Source organism: Petromyzon marinus, chromosome 54 (genome assembly GCF_048934315.1).
Source record: "Petromyzon marinus isolate PM22_M1 ecotype Great Lakes invasive population chromosome 54, UKy_Petmar_22M1.pri1.0, whole genome shotgun sequence".
NCBI lineage: Eukaryota > Metazoa > Chordata > Hyperoartia > Petromyzontiformes > Petromyzontidae > Petromyzon > Petromyzon marinus.
In genome coordinates, this window is record NC_133720.1 from 4,978,534 (window position 1) to 4,991,838 (window position 13,305).

Genomic DNA, 13,305 nt, shown 5'->3' on the forward strand with positions numbered 1-13,305 from the left:
ATACCGTTCAAACCATGCATCAAGGTTGGGATCGGACCCACGACCTCCTGCATTCCATGCGAGGTAGTTAACATCTCCACCACCGCGGCGCCCCTCTCCATTGGTTGCCATTCTGTCACGAGTTATCCATTGCCCCATTATCGCTTCTGGCGAATGTGTCTTGGTCAAGGCCGCCGACTTTTCTTAACAGTCGTTATGTTATAATCTTTATAATTTAACATTTGTCTGCTGTTCCACGCACTCTGCTTCCTGATCTGATTTCGACCATGTGCATCTCCACGCGTTGTTGTTGCCTCTTCATCCTTTGTTCCATTTTCTGAATTGGTGCTCATGATTCAGATCATGATTCAAGTATGTATGTTGAACTTTCGCACCGTACGTAGCCAACCACGCTGATAGCTTTCTTGCAATGAACATCATTGCAAGATAATTTTCACTGTACTCATGTTCTTAATTTCTCCACCGTCTTGAGATATATTTTTTTTACATGGCTAATGCAAGCGTATAATGCGATGATACTCTTTTAAAAATATAGTCACCAGAACTATAATTTTTGATGCACAGAGCATCTATGCAAACATGTCAGAGTGTGTAATTATATATATGTTTATGTTTCAAAATAAAGACATTGGCAGAGGAAATGAGGAAGGACTTGAACAGGGGAAGTGGGTTTGACAGCAAGAAGTATCTCGTGGGAGGGATTTTCAGACAACGGCTGCAGCAGAGGAAAAGGAGCAACCTCTCGCATGAGATTCCGGCTCGAGGGGTGTAGAGTTAGATAAGAGAGGGAAGAGTCAGGCAGGGGTTAAAGTGCCCATCGTGGGGATCTTCAAAAACACAGCGAGTGTGATCCTGTAGTTTGATCCAGCCCTGAATTGTGAGCCAGAGTTTTGGGAAGATGTGGCCTTGGCTCAATTGCAGATCAACGCAAGAAGTCTGGCGGTGACATTTTTGGATAATCTGGAGTTGAGATGATGGATGTTAAGAGGACGTAGAGGTGGCGTGCGTGACTTTAGGTGCCCTTTACACTCTGGCCCCGGGGGGGTGGGGTCTTTAGAGCCAGACTAGCTCATCATTGAAACATCTGGCTCCAACGTGTACCTTGGCCTGGGTGAGAGGTGTTTGGCTCAGGTATTGGTGGCTCCTTTTTGTGCAGCAGGGTTCATTCTTTGCATGAACACACACTTGTAGTGCATAAAATAGCCAAGCGACACATTGCCTTTGTTATTTAAAGCTGTACAAGTTCACGGGGTGGTGGTGGGGGGAGAAATCAATGGATGCATTTTATCGAACTACCCACAAGGGTTCATATTCTTGGTTCTTTCGGTAAAGTCACGTAGAAGGGAAACAATAAAATAATAAAAATACAAAAAAATAAAATTCTCACGACGTTTCGACTGCAACACCTGATGATGATTGCTTGTGTTGCAGTCGAAACGTCGTGAGTATTTGATTGTTTTATATTTTTATTATTTTATTGTTTCCCTTCTACGTGGTGACTTTACCGAAAGAGCCAAGAATATGAATCCCTGCAGTCACGAAAGCTTTAAATAAAAATACATCCACAAGGGCTTTGCGCCATTTAGCTGTGTGGATGGACGGGGTCTGCATCTCCCAGTGCGGTCGCCTCCAGTGGAGGAGGAACCTCCCGTGGGGGGGTTTAAGCCTTTGGTGGGCAGAGCTGAATATTTTTTTCTCCTTTTCTGCCGTCCCACTTAATTTGTTCAAAGTTCGCCAAATCGGCTCAACACTTGGTGACATCCTTTTAATTGGTCGTTAACGTCACCGCGACACTATGATAATTGTGCACCACCCCCCCCCCCCCCCCCATTATCATGATAGTTATCGTTAGCGGTGCTGATTATCTAATTATCGGGTCATGCGTATATGGCCTGCTGTGTAGGGCCCGGCTATGCCGAGAGCATTTATTGTACACGGTGACTCTGAAGTGGCTTGCCGAGCGTTGGCTATTTTGGAGTTCCTGTGTCGAGAAATTACTCTCGGTTTTTGGTCCTGGAGCTCACAACATTTAATTAGCGGCCGTTAAAAAAAAATTGTCGTACCCCGCTCACTCATTTGTTTAAATGTTCTCCCATTCCCCCCCCCTCCCTGTCACATTCCGTTTTGCTGATGCCATGATTGCACAGTCTGCATATTCCGCAAGTTAGTGAACCGGGGTTTGGGGTGGGGGGGAACTTTAAAAGTCGGAGTCAGTATGTGTGTTGGTGTTCGTGTTCATCTCCGTTTGAGAACGTCGTCGTTGATTGACGACGATGACGACGATGGGTGGTGGTGTCGTGAATCAACGTTGAGATTCGATTCGTCCGTTGACCAACCATCGCCCTTCCACAGCTTCGGGCTTTCCCATTGTGGGCATTGCTCCAACAACCTCGGGGTCTCTTTGTCGAAACGAAACGGCGGACTATTTAAAATTATATATTTTTAAAGTGAGCTCTCTCTCGCTCTCGGCAAATGGCCCTCACAACTGACTTCATAACACCGGCGTGCATTCGGTGTACGCAAAGTGTCAATAGTTAATTTTACTTTTGTGGATTAATACCACCAGAGCTAACAACACAGTGTAGGATATTTGGGAAAGGATATTACCGGAGTTGGCCAGCCCCAAGCGTTGGCAATTATTCCATGCATTAGTCACCAAACTGTTCAGCGCGAGCAGTGAGGGTTTCAAATAAGCCCAGTGGTTGATGGTAGTGGACTGGGCAGAGCTGCATTCCTCCGCAGGGAGAGTAGCACTGGGCCTTAACCAGGGACACTTACTGAAGTGAGTTGTTCGTGGAAGCGGGGAGAGCTGACGGTTTTCGCCCGTACAGCCGCGTTGGCCAAAAGCAGCCCTTTGGACCTGGACAGAAAACCTCACGTGGATTGCAAGATATACGCGCTGTGATCTCGGCAAACAAAACCAAAAAATTCGACACCCGTGGCCAAAGCAGGAGAAAGAATGAATTGATTAGGAGAGAGACGGAGCAACCTTTGGCCTGGCCAGCAGCAGCGGAGTTGTTGACCTTACCGAGGCATAATATGCGGATAGGTGGAGCCTTTAAAGATGAAGGTAACCTGGACCTGGTCAGGGCTAATAGCTGAGAAGTCACGCCTTGAGGCTGGAGGCACGAGGCTGTTTGCAAGCAGTGAGCTCCCCCCCCCCCCCGCCATCATCCCCTTCTAGCCTTGCTCACTGACACGGGAATGTTTAAAGGTGGCCAGCCTGCCCTGGTGCTCTGTGATGTGTGAGCATCACACGTGATGCTAGGCTTGGGCTCTTTCCCTCGCGCATCGTACGAGCACTGAAAACGGCTCTCACCTTTTGCGTGCCCCCTTTCTCTCGCTCCCTTTCACTGGTGCCGAGGGCGTGTACGTGATGGTGACTTTGATTGTTATTGTTATTCTGCAGTTACTTGACATTCCCTACCCCCGAGGGTGAAACGTGTAAAAGTTGATCTTTAGGAAGATTTTTGAAAATTGAGATTGTTTAGCTTCTTAATTTAAAAACGATTCTGTTTTTGTTACTCTTTGTGATCACTAATGTAGAGTTCTTTGGCCACGATGCCCTCAAGTTGGTATTTTTAAATGTTCGTTTTAAATGTTCACTCTGTACGGTGCATGTTACACATGCATGTCACGTTTCTGGTCATTTTGCGTTAAACTTTACACCGTGTAATTGTCGTAAATAGAAAAAGTTGTTTATAGTTGTAGAATTTTATCAACAATCATCTTCTAAGGTATTTGCTTAACAAGTTGTAACACGAGCATAATCATTCAACTCGGTCTCACTTAAATACGCATTTTACTTAAATACGCTTCAGATTTTTTTTCCCCTCTCTCCAAAAATATTTGCACTCGATTCGAAGTAGCGTTTACTTTGTAGAGAGCTTACACCATCTGCTTTTATAATAAATCTGCTGGCATTCGACCGTCGCTCGTGCCCACTGCTGCGATCGCGTTCGCCATGGGGTGCACCTGCTTTTGTTAAGGAGTGATGTGTTTGGATTATTTAGATGATTTTTTGCTGCTATAAATGTCCACGTGACAAGCCACTTTTTTCGAGCTATTGCTTGTGGCGAGGTAGCTTCTGAAAACTAAATTGATAGGTCAGTGACTTTACCTGGTAAGATAAATAATAGTTTTATTTTTTTAAAGTGATTTTGTTGACCTTTCCTCTACTTTCAACTCCTATCGTGTTTTTGTATCGTTTGTTGTTGTAACGCTCTGACCCCGTGCCCCTACTGGACAACTTTGCAGCTCATCGGATTACTCCTCCAGTCTAAAGAAAGCATCCGATTCTAAAATATTCTGATCATGGCAATGCGACCGTGGTGATGATACTGGACATCTGTTAAAAAATATAGCTTTCTGTAGCATGTCGGATAATTCCTCCAGCCCAAATGGACATTTTCTCATTCTGAAGGGACGGCCAGTGCTTTAGGAAACGTCGCGGCTGCGGACGGCGCCGAGGGCCGGCCCCCCCCACCACCCCCCCCTTGTCAGGCGCTGCAAAAGCGGCTGGCACGTTTTGCGTTGCGATAACGCGTCGAGCGGGCACGTGTGCCGAGTTTGCTGCCGAAGCGATAGCCTGGCTACGGCGAGTGTTGTAAATGCTGCACGTCGCTGATCGTCGCGACACCTTTGACCTAACCTTGGCTGCCACGCTCCGCCCCCCCGCCAACCCCCAGTCATTTTCTGCGGTGCCTCCGTAAATTTGGCAAAGCGAGGCGGCCGGGTGCGGCTGCGCCGTGTCAAGCGGCGACCGTGTCGCGCCGCGGTCGATTGTCGATGAACGGCGATGCAAGATGCGCGGTAATGCAGACAGCTGGAGAAATTGTGTAAACATTATTTTTTACCGTCATGGTAAAGGTGAGGATAATTTGCGGATGGGTGAAGCCTTTTAAAGTGCAGCGGGAATGGAGTGGGCCTGAAGTGGCGATGGTGTGTATCCGGTGTAGGCGGTCAGGGAACTGGAGTTCCACAAATCGGTTGTTTCACTTTACTCTCTCGCCTGGTATGCAGGAGGTCCTGCATTCGATGCCAACCCTGACACCTGCCTGTATTTTTTGAGTTTGCATGTTCTCCCCATGGTCGCGTGGACTTTTCTCCGGGTCCTCCGGCTGTTCCCTTCACATTTGGAAACATGCATTTGAAGTGTTTGCCTGCTTTACATTTCCACGCGATGATAAGCCACTTCGTTGAGCTATCGTTTGTGGCCATGTCGCTTCTGAAAAAGAGCTGCGTAGCCAAGTGGACTTTACCTCGTAAAATAAAAAAAAATGGTTAAATAGTTGTCATAGTTTTTAATAGAAATCTTGGCGTGTGCATTGCATCCTAACTGCATTGCATCCTAACTGCGTTGCAGCCAGAGAGAAAATTGGTATCAAAGTGAGGAGGCGGAGAAGTTGAGGGAACTTTGCGAGTAACCTCGATGCGATGCTTCGCTGGAGGCAGCTGTGGTTGTACCGTGCGATAACCCTCCGGTGCGTTCCCACGTTTTACCGCGAGTCGTCCGGTATGACGTCCGACGTTTCGCTCCGCGTGCCCGGGGTTGCTTCTTCGGCGACCGAATTCGTGAAGCGCTCGACGTCGCAGGAGGAGGAGGACATTGTTCCGCCAAAGACTGCGTGGCACGACCTGAAAGTGCATGGCGATGCCCATAGGCCCGCGAAGAGACCCATAGGCTCGCGCAGAGTCCCGTAGGCTCGCGCAGGGTCCCACAGGCCCGCACAGGGTCCCACAGGCCCGCACAGAGACCCACTTACGGTGCGAAAGAAGTTCACCATACTGGACGTACACCTCCAGTTTTTTACGAGTCGATGCTCACCCGAATTAAAGCGCAGCCAAAGTTTCGGAGGGGGATGCAGGGCACCCAGATATTTCACACCACCTACCCCCCCTCGGCATCCTACTTTTCACCTTCCCCCTCTCACCTCCGATTGGCACGGTTGGCTACGTGACGGTGCGAAAGAAGTTCAACGTTACGTACGTGTAACGTAACTGCTTCATGACGGCCGGTGCCGAATCGCGGTGCAAGTGCAGGTGCCGGCTTATCCGTCGCATTCCGTGCCAGCAGCTACACACGCGGCGGTGTCTCTCACTGGTGCTAGTTGCCGGAGCACGGCGCCTGAAGGCTCCCGCGCGCTCGGCGGCGTTTTTGCGTTTTTTATTTTTATTTTTTGACGCGTGAATGAAGGGATGGAAAGCGCGCTTCAGCGGCGACACCTGGCCGCGTCGGGTTAATCCAGGTGAAGGCAAAAGCCGCGCGAGCCGAGGGGTTAGCCAGCGTGGCCCACGACTCTCGCGGTGCTTTGCTCCGCGCTGGAATCTAGAGGACGCCGTCAAATTCTCGAGCGTTAGAAGCTATAAAACTTAACTATTTTTTTTTATTATACCAGGGGAAGGCCCACTTCGCTATGTGACTCTTTATTCAGAAGCAACCTTGCCACAAATGATAACACGACGAGAAGTGGCTGATCAGCATGTGGACATTTATGGCAGCCGAATTACTCTAAACGCGTGATTTTGTTTCAAAATGTGGAGGGAAAAACCGAAGGACCCGGAGAAAAAGCCACGGGACCACGGGAAGAGAGAGAGACGCGCAAATTCTAAATACACAGCAGGCGTCAGGGTCGGGATTGAACCCACGACCTCTTCCATACCAGGCGAGGTCGTATTTGCGATTGTGTTTTTATTTTTTTATATATATACACATTGCAAAATTGCGATATGTGCAAGCGGAACATATATGTTGGGTGAAGTGCACCGTGTGTTGTAAAATACTGCCTTCTACACACAGCGTGGCACGGTTGTTTATTTTTTTATTAACAGTAATCCATTTTGCGGAGAATACTTTAAGCAGTCATAACAGGAAACGTCGCCATTGTTCACGTTCTACTTTGTTGCAAAGGGGGCGCCTCTTCGGAGCTAAAATGGGTTTTGTGCATTTCGTGAGGCATTGGCGTTTGAAAGGGAAGCTTATGGCTTGCACTCCCTCCGACAGCGACCGAGTAAACAGCTCTGAGAACCTGGGTTTAATCCCGGCCACTGCTTTGCGTGAATCGATGGCCCTCCAGCAGAAGGTTTGATTGCAGCTTTGCAGGCAAAACTGCACAGTGTCTTCCCTCTGACCAGTTGAGACGTCCATTTGTGATTTGGTGTCATTGCCACCCTTGAAAGGTGAAACTGAAACGAGAAAATTTAAGAATTGTGCCTTAGCCATTGACAGAACCTGTTTGAACGTTGGAAATCACCCACCTCATGCTGATAATGTCCATTTCAATTGCTGCAAAGAAATGCCTAGATAGTCGTTTTGGTTTACAACTTCCTGTAAACAGTGGCTTTAACTGATGAGTTAAAATCCTCTACTCGTAAAAAAATGTTGTTTAAAGACACCGCTATTGTTAACATATCGTACATTCTGTACGAAGCATTTTTAAAATGTGAACATACTATGTTTTGTCTGGGCGAATGTACAGAATTCACAAGTGTGTGTATGTATGTTGAACTTCTTTTGCACCGTACATAGCCAGCCGTGCTAATCGGAGGTGCGAGGGAAGGACAGGAAACTAAACACAAAAAGCAGTTCTAAAGAAATTAGTTTTCAACATTTTCAATCTAGATATAAAAGTGCATAGTGTGTGTAACTGTGCGGCGCGTGCGTAGCGCAGGTGGCAGAGATAACGCAGCGTGTACGGTGTCTGCCACACGCGTTGTGTTTCACAAACGTGGATGCACGCGTGTGCTGCGTGCTGCCCATTGTGAGCGGTGGGCTTGGTGTGGCGTGCTCTGCTGTGCGCTGGACTCGCAGCGCTCGCAAACTAAACCGATGATAGTCTCGTCTCAACCGTAACGCTCCGATCCAGAGACAAGTAGAGTCTGCAGGTACCTTAGGCCGAAAACAAACATTAAAACCATCAGGGTCTGAGAAAAGTTGGGGGCGTTTTCTATCCCGTTAGAAGTTCACAAGCATCCCGCGATGCCAGTGCTATCCACGTGAGCTTTCACTACTTAAAACGTATCCTTTGGATTACGAAACTAACCAATACGACTCGTTCTTATGCGCGTATTTGGTTTTTGCACCGTTTGAACCCTGCGCAACTGCCTATATCCCATTATACCGTCGTCGCATCAACCCGCGTGTTCGCTTCCGCAGGTATTCCCAGGAGAGCAAGCGCGCCAGCCTGGGCGCCTCCTACGACACCTCCACGCGCATTGGCGGCGGCAACGGAATGGCGATGCCGGGCGGCCCCTCGTCACTCCAGGACCCTCGGCTCGCCGGCAGCCCTCGCTCCAGCCTGGGCCTGCAGCCGTCCGATCATCCTCACGGCCTGCCTAGCCCGCGCGGCTCCTACACGGGCCCGTTCGACAAGTACGCCAGCCCGCGGTCCAGCCTCGTGCTGGCGCCGGGCTCTCTGTACGCGAGCCAGCGCGACGACGCGGCCGGCGCGGCCCCCGGCAGCGCCCGCTCTAGCCTGGGCTACGGCGGCGAGCTGCCGGCCAGCCCGCGCGCCAGCCTCATCGGTCACTCCGCGGAAGCGGCGGGCGGTGCGGCCGCCGCTGTTGCCGCGGCCGCGGCGGCCGCGGCCGCTGCGGTGACGGTCGGCGGCAGCAACCGCACGAGCGGGATCAGCATGGGCTATGACGACCGTTGCCCCGCGATGAGCCCGCGGTCCAGCACGGGCAGCCAGTACTCGCACGCCGTCAGCCCGCGCGAGAGCTACACCAATTACACGGGCGACTTCGACGCCTTCCGCGTGCCGCACGGCCTCCACGCGGGCGCCGGACACGTGGGGCTGCAGCAGCTGCAGCAGCAGCAGCAGCACCAGCAGCAGTACCAACAGCAGTACCAGCAGCAGCAGCACCAGCAGCAGCAGTACCAGCACCCGTTCCACGCCGTGGTCAGCCCGCGCTCAAGTCTGTCGAGCCACAGCTCGCGCAGTTCCCGGGGTTCTGGCGCCGGCTACCCCGAGCTGCAGCTGCCGTCACCGCGCTCCTCGCTGGGCCACGAGGAGGCGGTGCCCGTTCCCGTGGAGACGGCGCAGATGCTGGCGTGCACGCCGTTCAGCCAGCAGAAGGCCTACGCCGCCCACCCGCTCACGATGTCAGGTACCGACGGAGCCGCCCCGCGTGCTGTGGCCACTGCCACGCCGGTGGGGAAATTGAAAGGCGTCGAGGTCTTGAGCGAGTGAACGAGTGAGGCGCGAGTGAGGAGCGAGTTAACGAGTGAGGAGCGAGTTAACGAGTGAGGAGCGAGTTAACGAGTGAGGAGCGAGTTAACGAGTGAGGAGCGAGGGAACGAGTGAGCGCGTACGTTCATAAGAATACTCACAAGGTGATGGCCCGAAGGTGACCGGGTGACTCGGAGGTCAAGTGCGTCGAGCTGGCACCGATAAATAAGGGTCCTGGCTTTGAATTCAGGCAGCTGTGCCTGTGATTAAACCGGCTTCTCAACTGTAGCGAATGTGATGGTCATAGCTCGGTTGCCAATAACTGCATAACAACAACAACAAAATCCACCGCGTAAAATTGGTTCTGCTCTTACTTTAGTAGAAAAAATTATCAGTTTGTTGACGAGTGGGGTGGGGAAGATGCTGTTCTCTATTGTGTGAACCAGAGGGTCACTTGAAGGGATTTCAGAGGAAGCTCTAGGGTGTCCGCTTTCGCGGGCCGTTATCTCACTTGAAGAGTTTTTGCGCTGCTTTGTGAGAGATGCAAATGGGTACTTTGTCTCTTGATTTGACGCCGATTAGCGCAATCGCGATTCAACTGTAGAAAAATTACCAAAAACAAACCCCCCCTTTTCCCTGCCAAGCAAAACACATGGCAATAGCCGACTGTGGCGCAACGTTTGCTATGTGCCATCACGAATTGCGGGTAATGAAATGATTTTTAAAAACCCATTGGGTTCCATGGTCTGAGGGCTGTGGTGGAATCGGCTTAGATGTGGATCGTAACCTTCGTGCAGTGCACGCTGCGTGGACACCTCGTGGCACCTGTGAGTAACTTGGGACCCCTCCTCTAGCGCGTCCCACAGATCACTCGGGGCCCCTTTGTCTGCTTCCCTCCTTTGTGACATGCGAGAGGCCTCCTGCCTTGCATTGTTTCTGCACGACCCCGTCAAGTAGTGACCAGCGACGGCACATCACAACCGACATAGTACTGCCCGTAGACTCAACACTGCCCGTAGACTCAACACTGCCCGCAGACTCAACACTGCCCGTAGACTCAACACTGCACCATAGACTCAACACTGCCCATAGACTCAACACTGTCTATATACTCAACACTGCCCATAGACTCAACGCTGGCCATAGACTCAACACTGCCCATAGACTCAACACTGCCCATAGACTCAACACTGCCCATAGACTCAACACTGCCCGTAGACTCAACACTACCCATAGCCTCAACACTGCCCATTGACTCAACACTACCCATAGAATCAACACTACCCATAGACTCAACACTGCCCATGGACTCAACACTGCCCATTGACTCAACACTACCCATAGACTCAACACTGCCCATCGACTCAACACTGCCCATAGACTCAACACTACCCATAGACTCAACACTACCCATAGACTCAACACTACCCATAGACTCAACACTACCCATAGACTCAACACTACTCATTGACTCAACACGGCCCATTGACTTAACACTACCCATAGACTCAACACTACCCATAGACTCAACACTACCCATAGACTCAACACTACCCATAGACTCAACACTACCCATAGACTCAACACTACCCATAGACTCAACACTACCCATAGACTCAACACTACTCATTGACTCAACACTACCCATAGACTCAACACTGCCCATTGACTCAACACTACCCATAGACTCAACACTGCACCATAGACTCAACACTACCCATAGACTCAACACTACCCATAGACTCAACACTACCCATAGCCTCAACACTGCCCATTGACTCAACACTACCCATAGACTCAACACTACCCATAGACTTAACACTACCCATAGACTCAACACTGCCCATTGACTCAACACTACCCATAGACTCAACACTACCCATAGACTCAACACTACCCATAGACTCAACACTACCCATAGACTCAACACTACCCATAGACTCAACACTACCCATAGACTCAACACTACTCATTGACTCAACACTACCCATAGACTCAACACTGCCCATTGACTCAACACTACCCATAGACTCAACACTACCCATAGACTCAACACTACCCATAGACTCAACACTACTCATAGACTCAACACTGCCCATTGACTCAACAGGACCCATAGACTCAACACTACCCATAGACTCAACACTACCCATAGACTCAACACTACCCATAGACTCAACACTACTCATAGACTCAACACTGCCCATTGACTCAACACGACCCATAGACTCAACACTACCCATCGACTCAACACTGCCCATTGACTCAACACTGCCCATCGACTCAACACTGCCCATAGACTCAACGCTGCCCATAGTTTGTTGTCCTTCCCCCGCACCTCCGATTCGCACGGTTGGCTTACGTACAGTTGCGAAGGAAGTTCAACATACATGCTTTTGACTACCGCTATTACCACGTGTGATCAACCCTCTAGATGAGGATGTTCAACTTGGACCATGTTCATAGCGCTGTCAATCTTTATGTAACATGCAGTCTGCGCGCACAGTGGACAACACGTCCAGAGAAGCTTTGTAACGCCTTCCTTCCACTGCCCGCATTGCAAGCATGCCTTGGAATAATGCACGCGCTTGTGTGTGTGCGTGCGTGCGTGTCTCTTGTGCACCACGCATAAAATGCTCAGTGTTCACAAGTGTAGAACTATGCGGCGCGTTGTAGCGCAAGTGGCAGCGATAACGCGCTTCACCAACGTGGATGCTCGCGTGAGTACACGGGTGTGTGTGTGTGTGTGTGCTGCGCTCTGCCCACTGTGAAGCGGGGTGCTTGGCGTGCAGCGTGTGCTGCGATGCACAGGACTTGCAGCGCTCGTGAAGAAAATGAGACGGTAAACTACCTCGGCGGCGAGATGTTAACTACCTCGCCTGTTGTGCAGGAGGTTGTGGGTTCGATCCCAACACTGACGCCTGCCATATATTTTGAGTTTGCATGGGTCTCCCCGTGGTCGCGTGAATTTTTCTCGGGATCCTCCGGTTTTTCCCTCCACATTTATAATCAGCATCACGCGTTTAGAGTATTTGGCTGCTATTTATTTCCATGCGATGATAATCCACTTCGTTGAGCTATTATTTGTGGCCAGGTTGCTTCTCAAAAATACCTATTGTGGTTCAGTGGGCTTTACTGGTAAAATGAAAATTGTTTAATTGAGTAAAACATTGTTTTATTTTTTTATTTTTGTTGACCATCCCATCTCAACCGTGATGTGCTAAACGACACAAATAGAGGCTGCAAGTAACGTAGACTGAAAAATCACTTACAGGTGAAGTATGGGGCAAATGGCCATTCTTCATATGTAATTTTCTCTTTCGGATAGCGTTGTCGTGATTGTGCACCACGGCCAACCGAGGCGTTTGGAAGCTAACTCCCTCTCCAGGTCACAGGCTCACCGTGGCGGAGGAAAGATACTAGAGGGCACTAAACCTATCCTGTTCCTCGCTGCGGCATCGCAAACGTTGCGCGCGCAACGTTTCGACAGGCCTAGTGGAAGGCTCCACCCACCGTTATGCAGGTTACGGTAGTGGTGCGCATATCGCTCTCCCCCCACCACCGTACGACTCGCCATCCCAAGATGTCTCGGCATTTCCTTCAGATTTATTCGTCACGTCTTGGGGGCCGGAGGACGAGTTGCACGGCGGTCATTCCTCGCAGCCGCGCGTTGCGTAGGCATGGCCCCGGCGCTGCGTCACCAACAGGATGTGGTGGGAGCTTCCCTCACACTGATAAGCCCGGCCACAGATTATCACCCACGTGGACTCTCTTTGAGGAACTTGTGTCTTACATATATTTTTTGTTGTCAGCCAGGGCCACCACTCACGTCATCACACACCATGTTAAATTGGATGTAAACTCATTATTATCATCTCCCACACATCCGATGAGCACGGTTGGCTACGTACTGTGCGAAATAAGTTCAACACACACACACACACACGTACATTACGCTTGTTTTACCAGGGAAATCCTCGTTGAGTCTCAAAACTAATTTTCAGGAGGGGCCTGCCAAATGAGTTTGGCAGTCATAGGCCGATGTTGCCGTTTGTAATCCCGATTGAGCAATTTGCAGGTAATTATTCAGCATGAGGATGTTTGGCCAAATATCAGTTGCGTTGTGTGTTTTCAG

General features: G+C 50.2%; 2 protein-coding genes across 2 annotated transcripts in view; both read left to right on the forward strand.

The window, feature by feature from the left end:
* The window catches only part of COX4I1 (cytochrome c oxidase subunit 4I1), a 293,476-nt gene that overhangs the window by 188,728 nt on the left and 91,443 nt on the right, over window positions 1-13,305 (forward strand). The gene's annotated exons all lie outside the window — the stretch shown is intronic.
* LOC116954178 (Wilms tumor protein 1-interacting protein homolog) overlaps window positions 1,841-13,305 on the forward strand; it is a 75,892-nt gene continuing 64,427 nt past the window's right edge. The window contains exon 1 of the mRNA XM_076052100.1: window positions 1,841-9,108. Within this exon, the coding sequence (XP_075908215.1) occupies window positions 8,232-9,108 (877 nt within the window). The 5' untranslated portion in view covers window positions 1,841-8,231. The remainder of the gene's footprint in view (window positions 9,109-13,305) is intronic.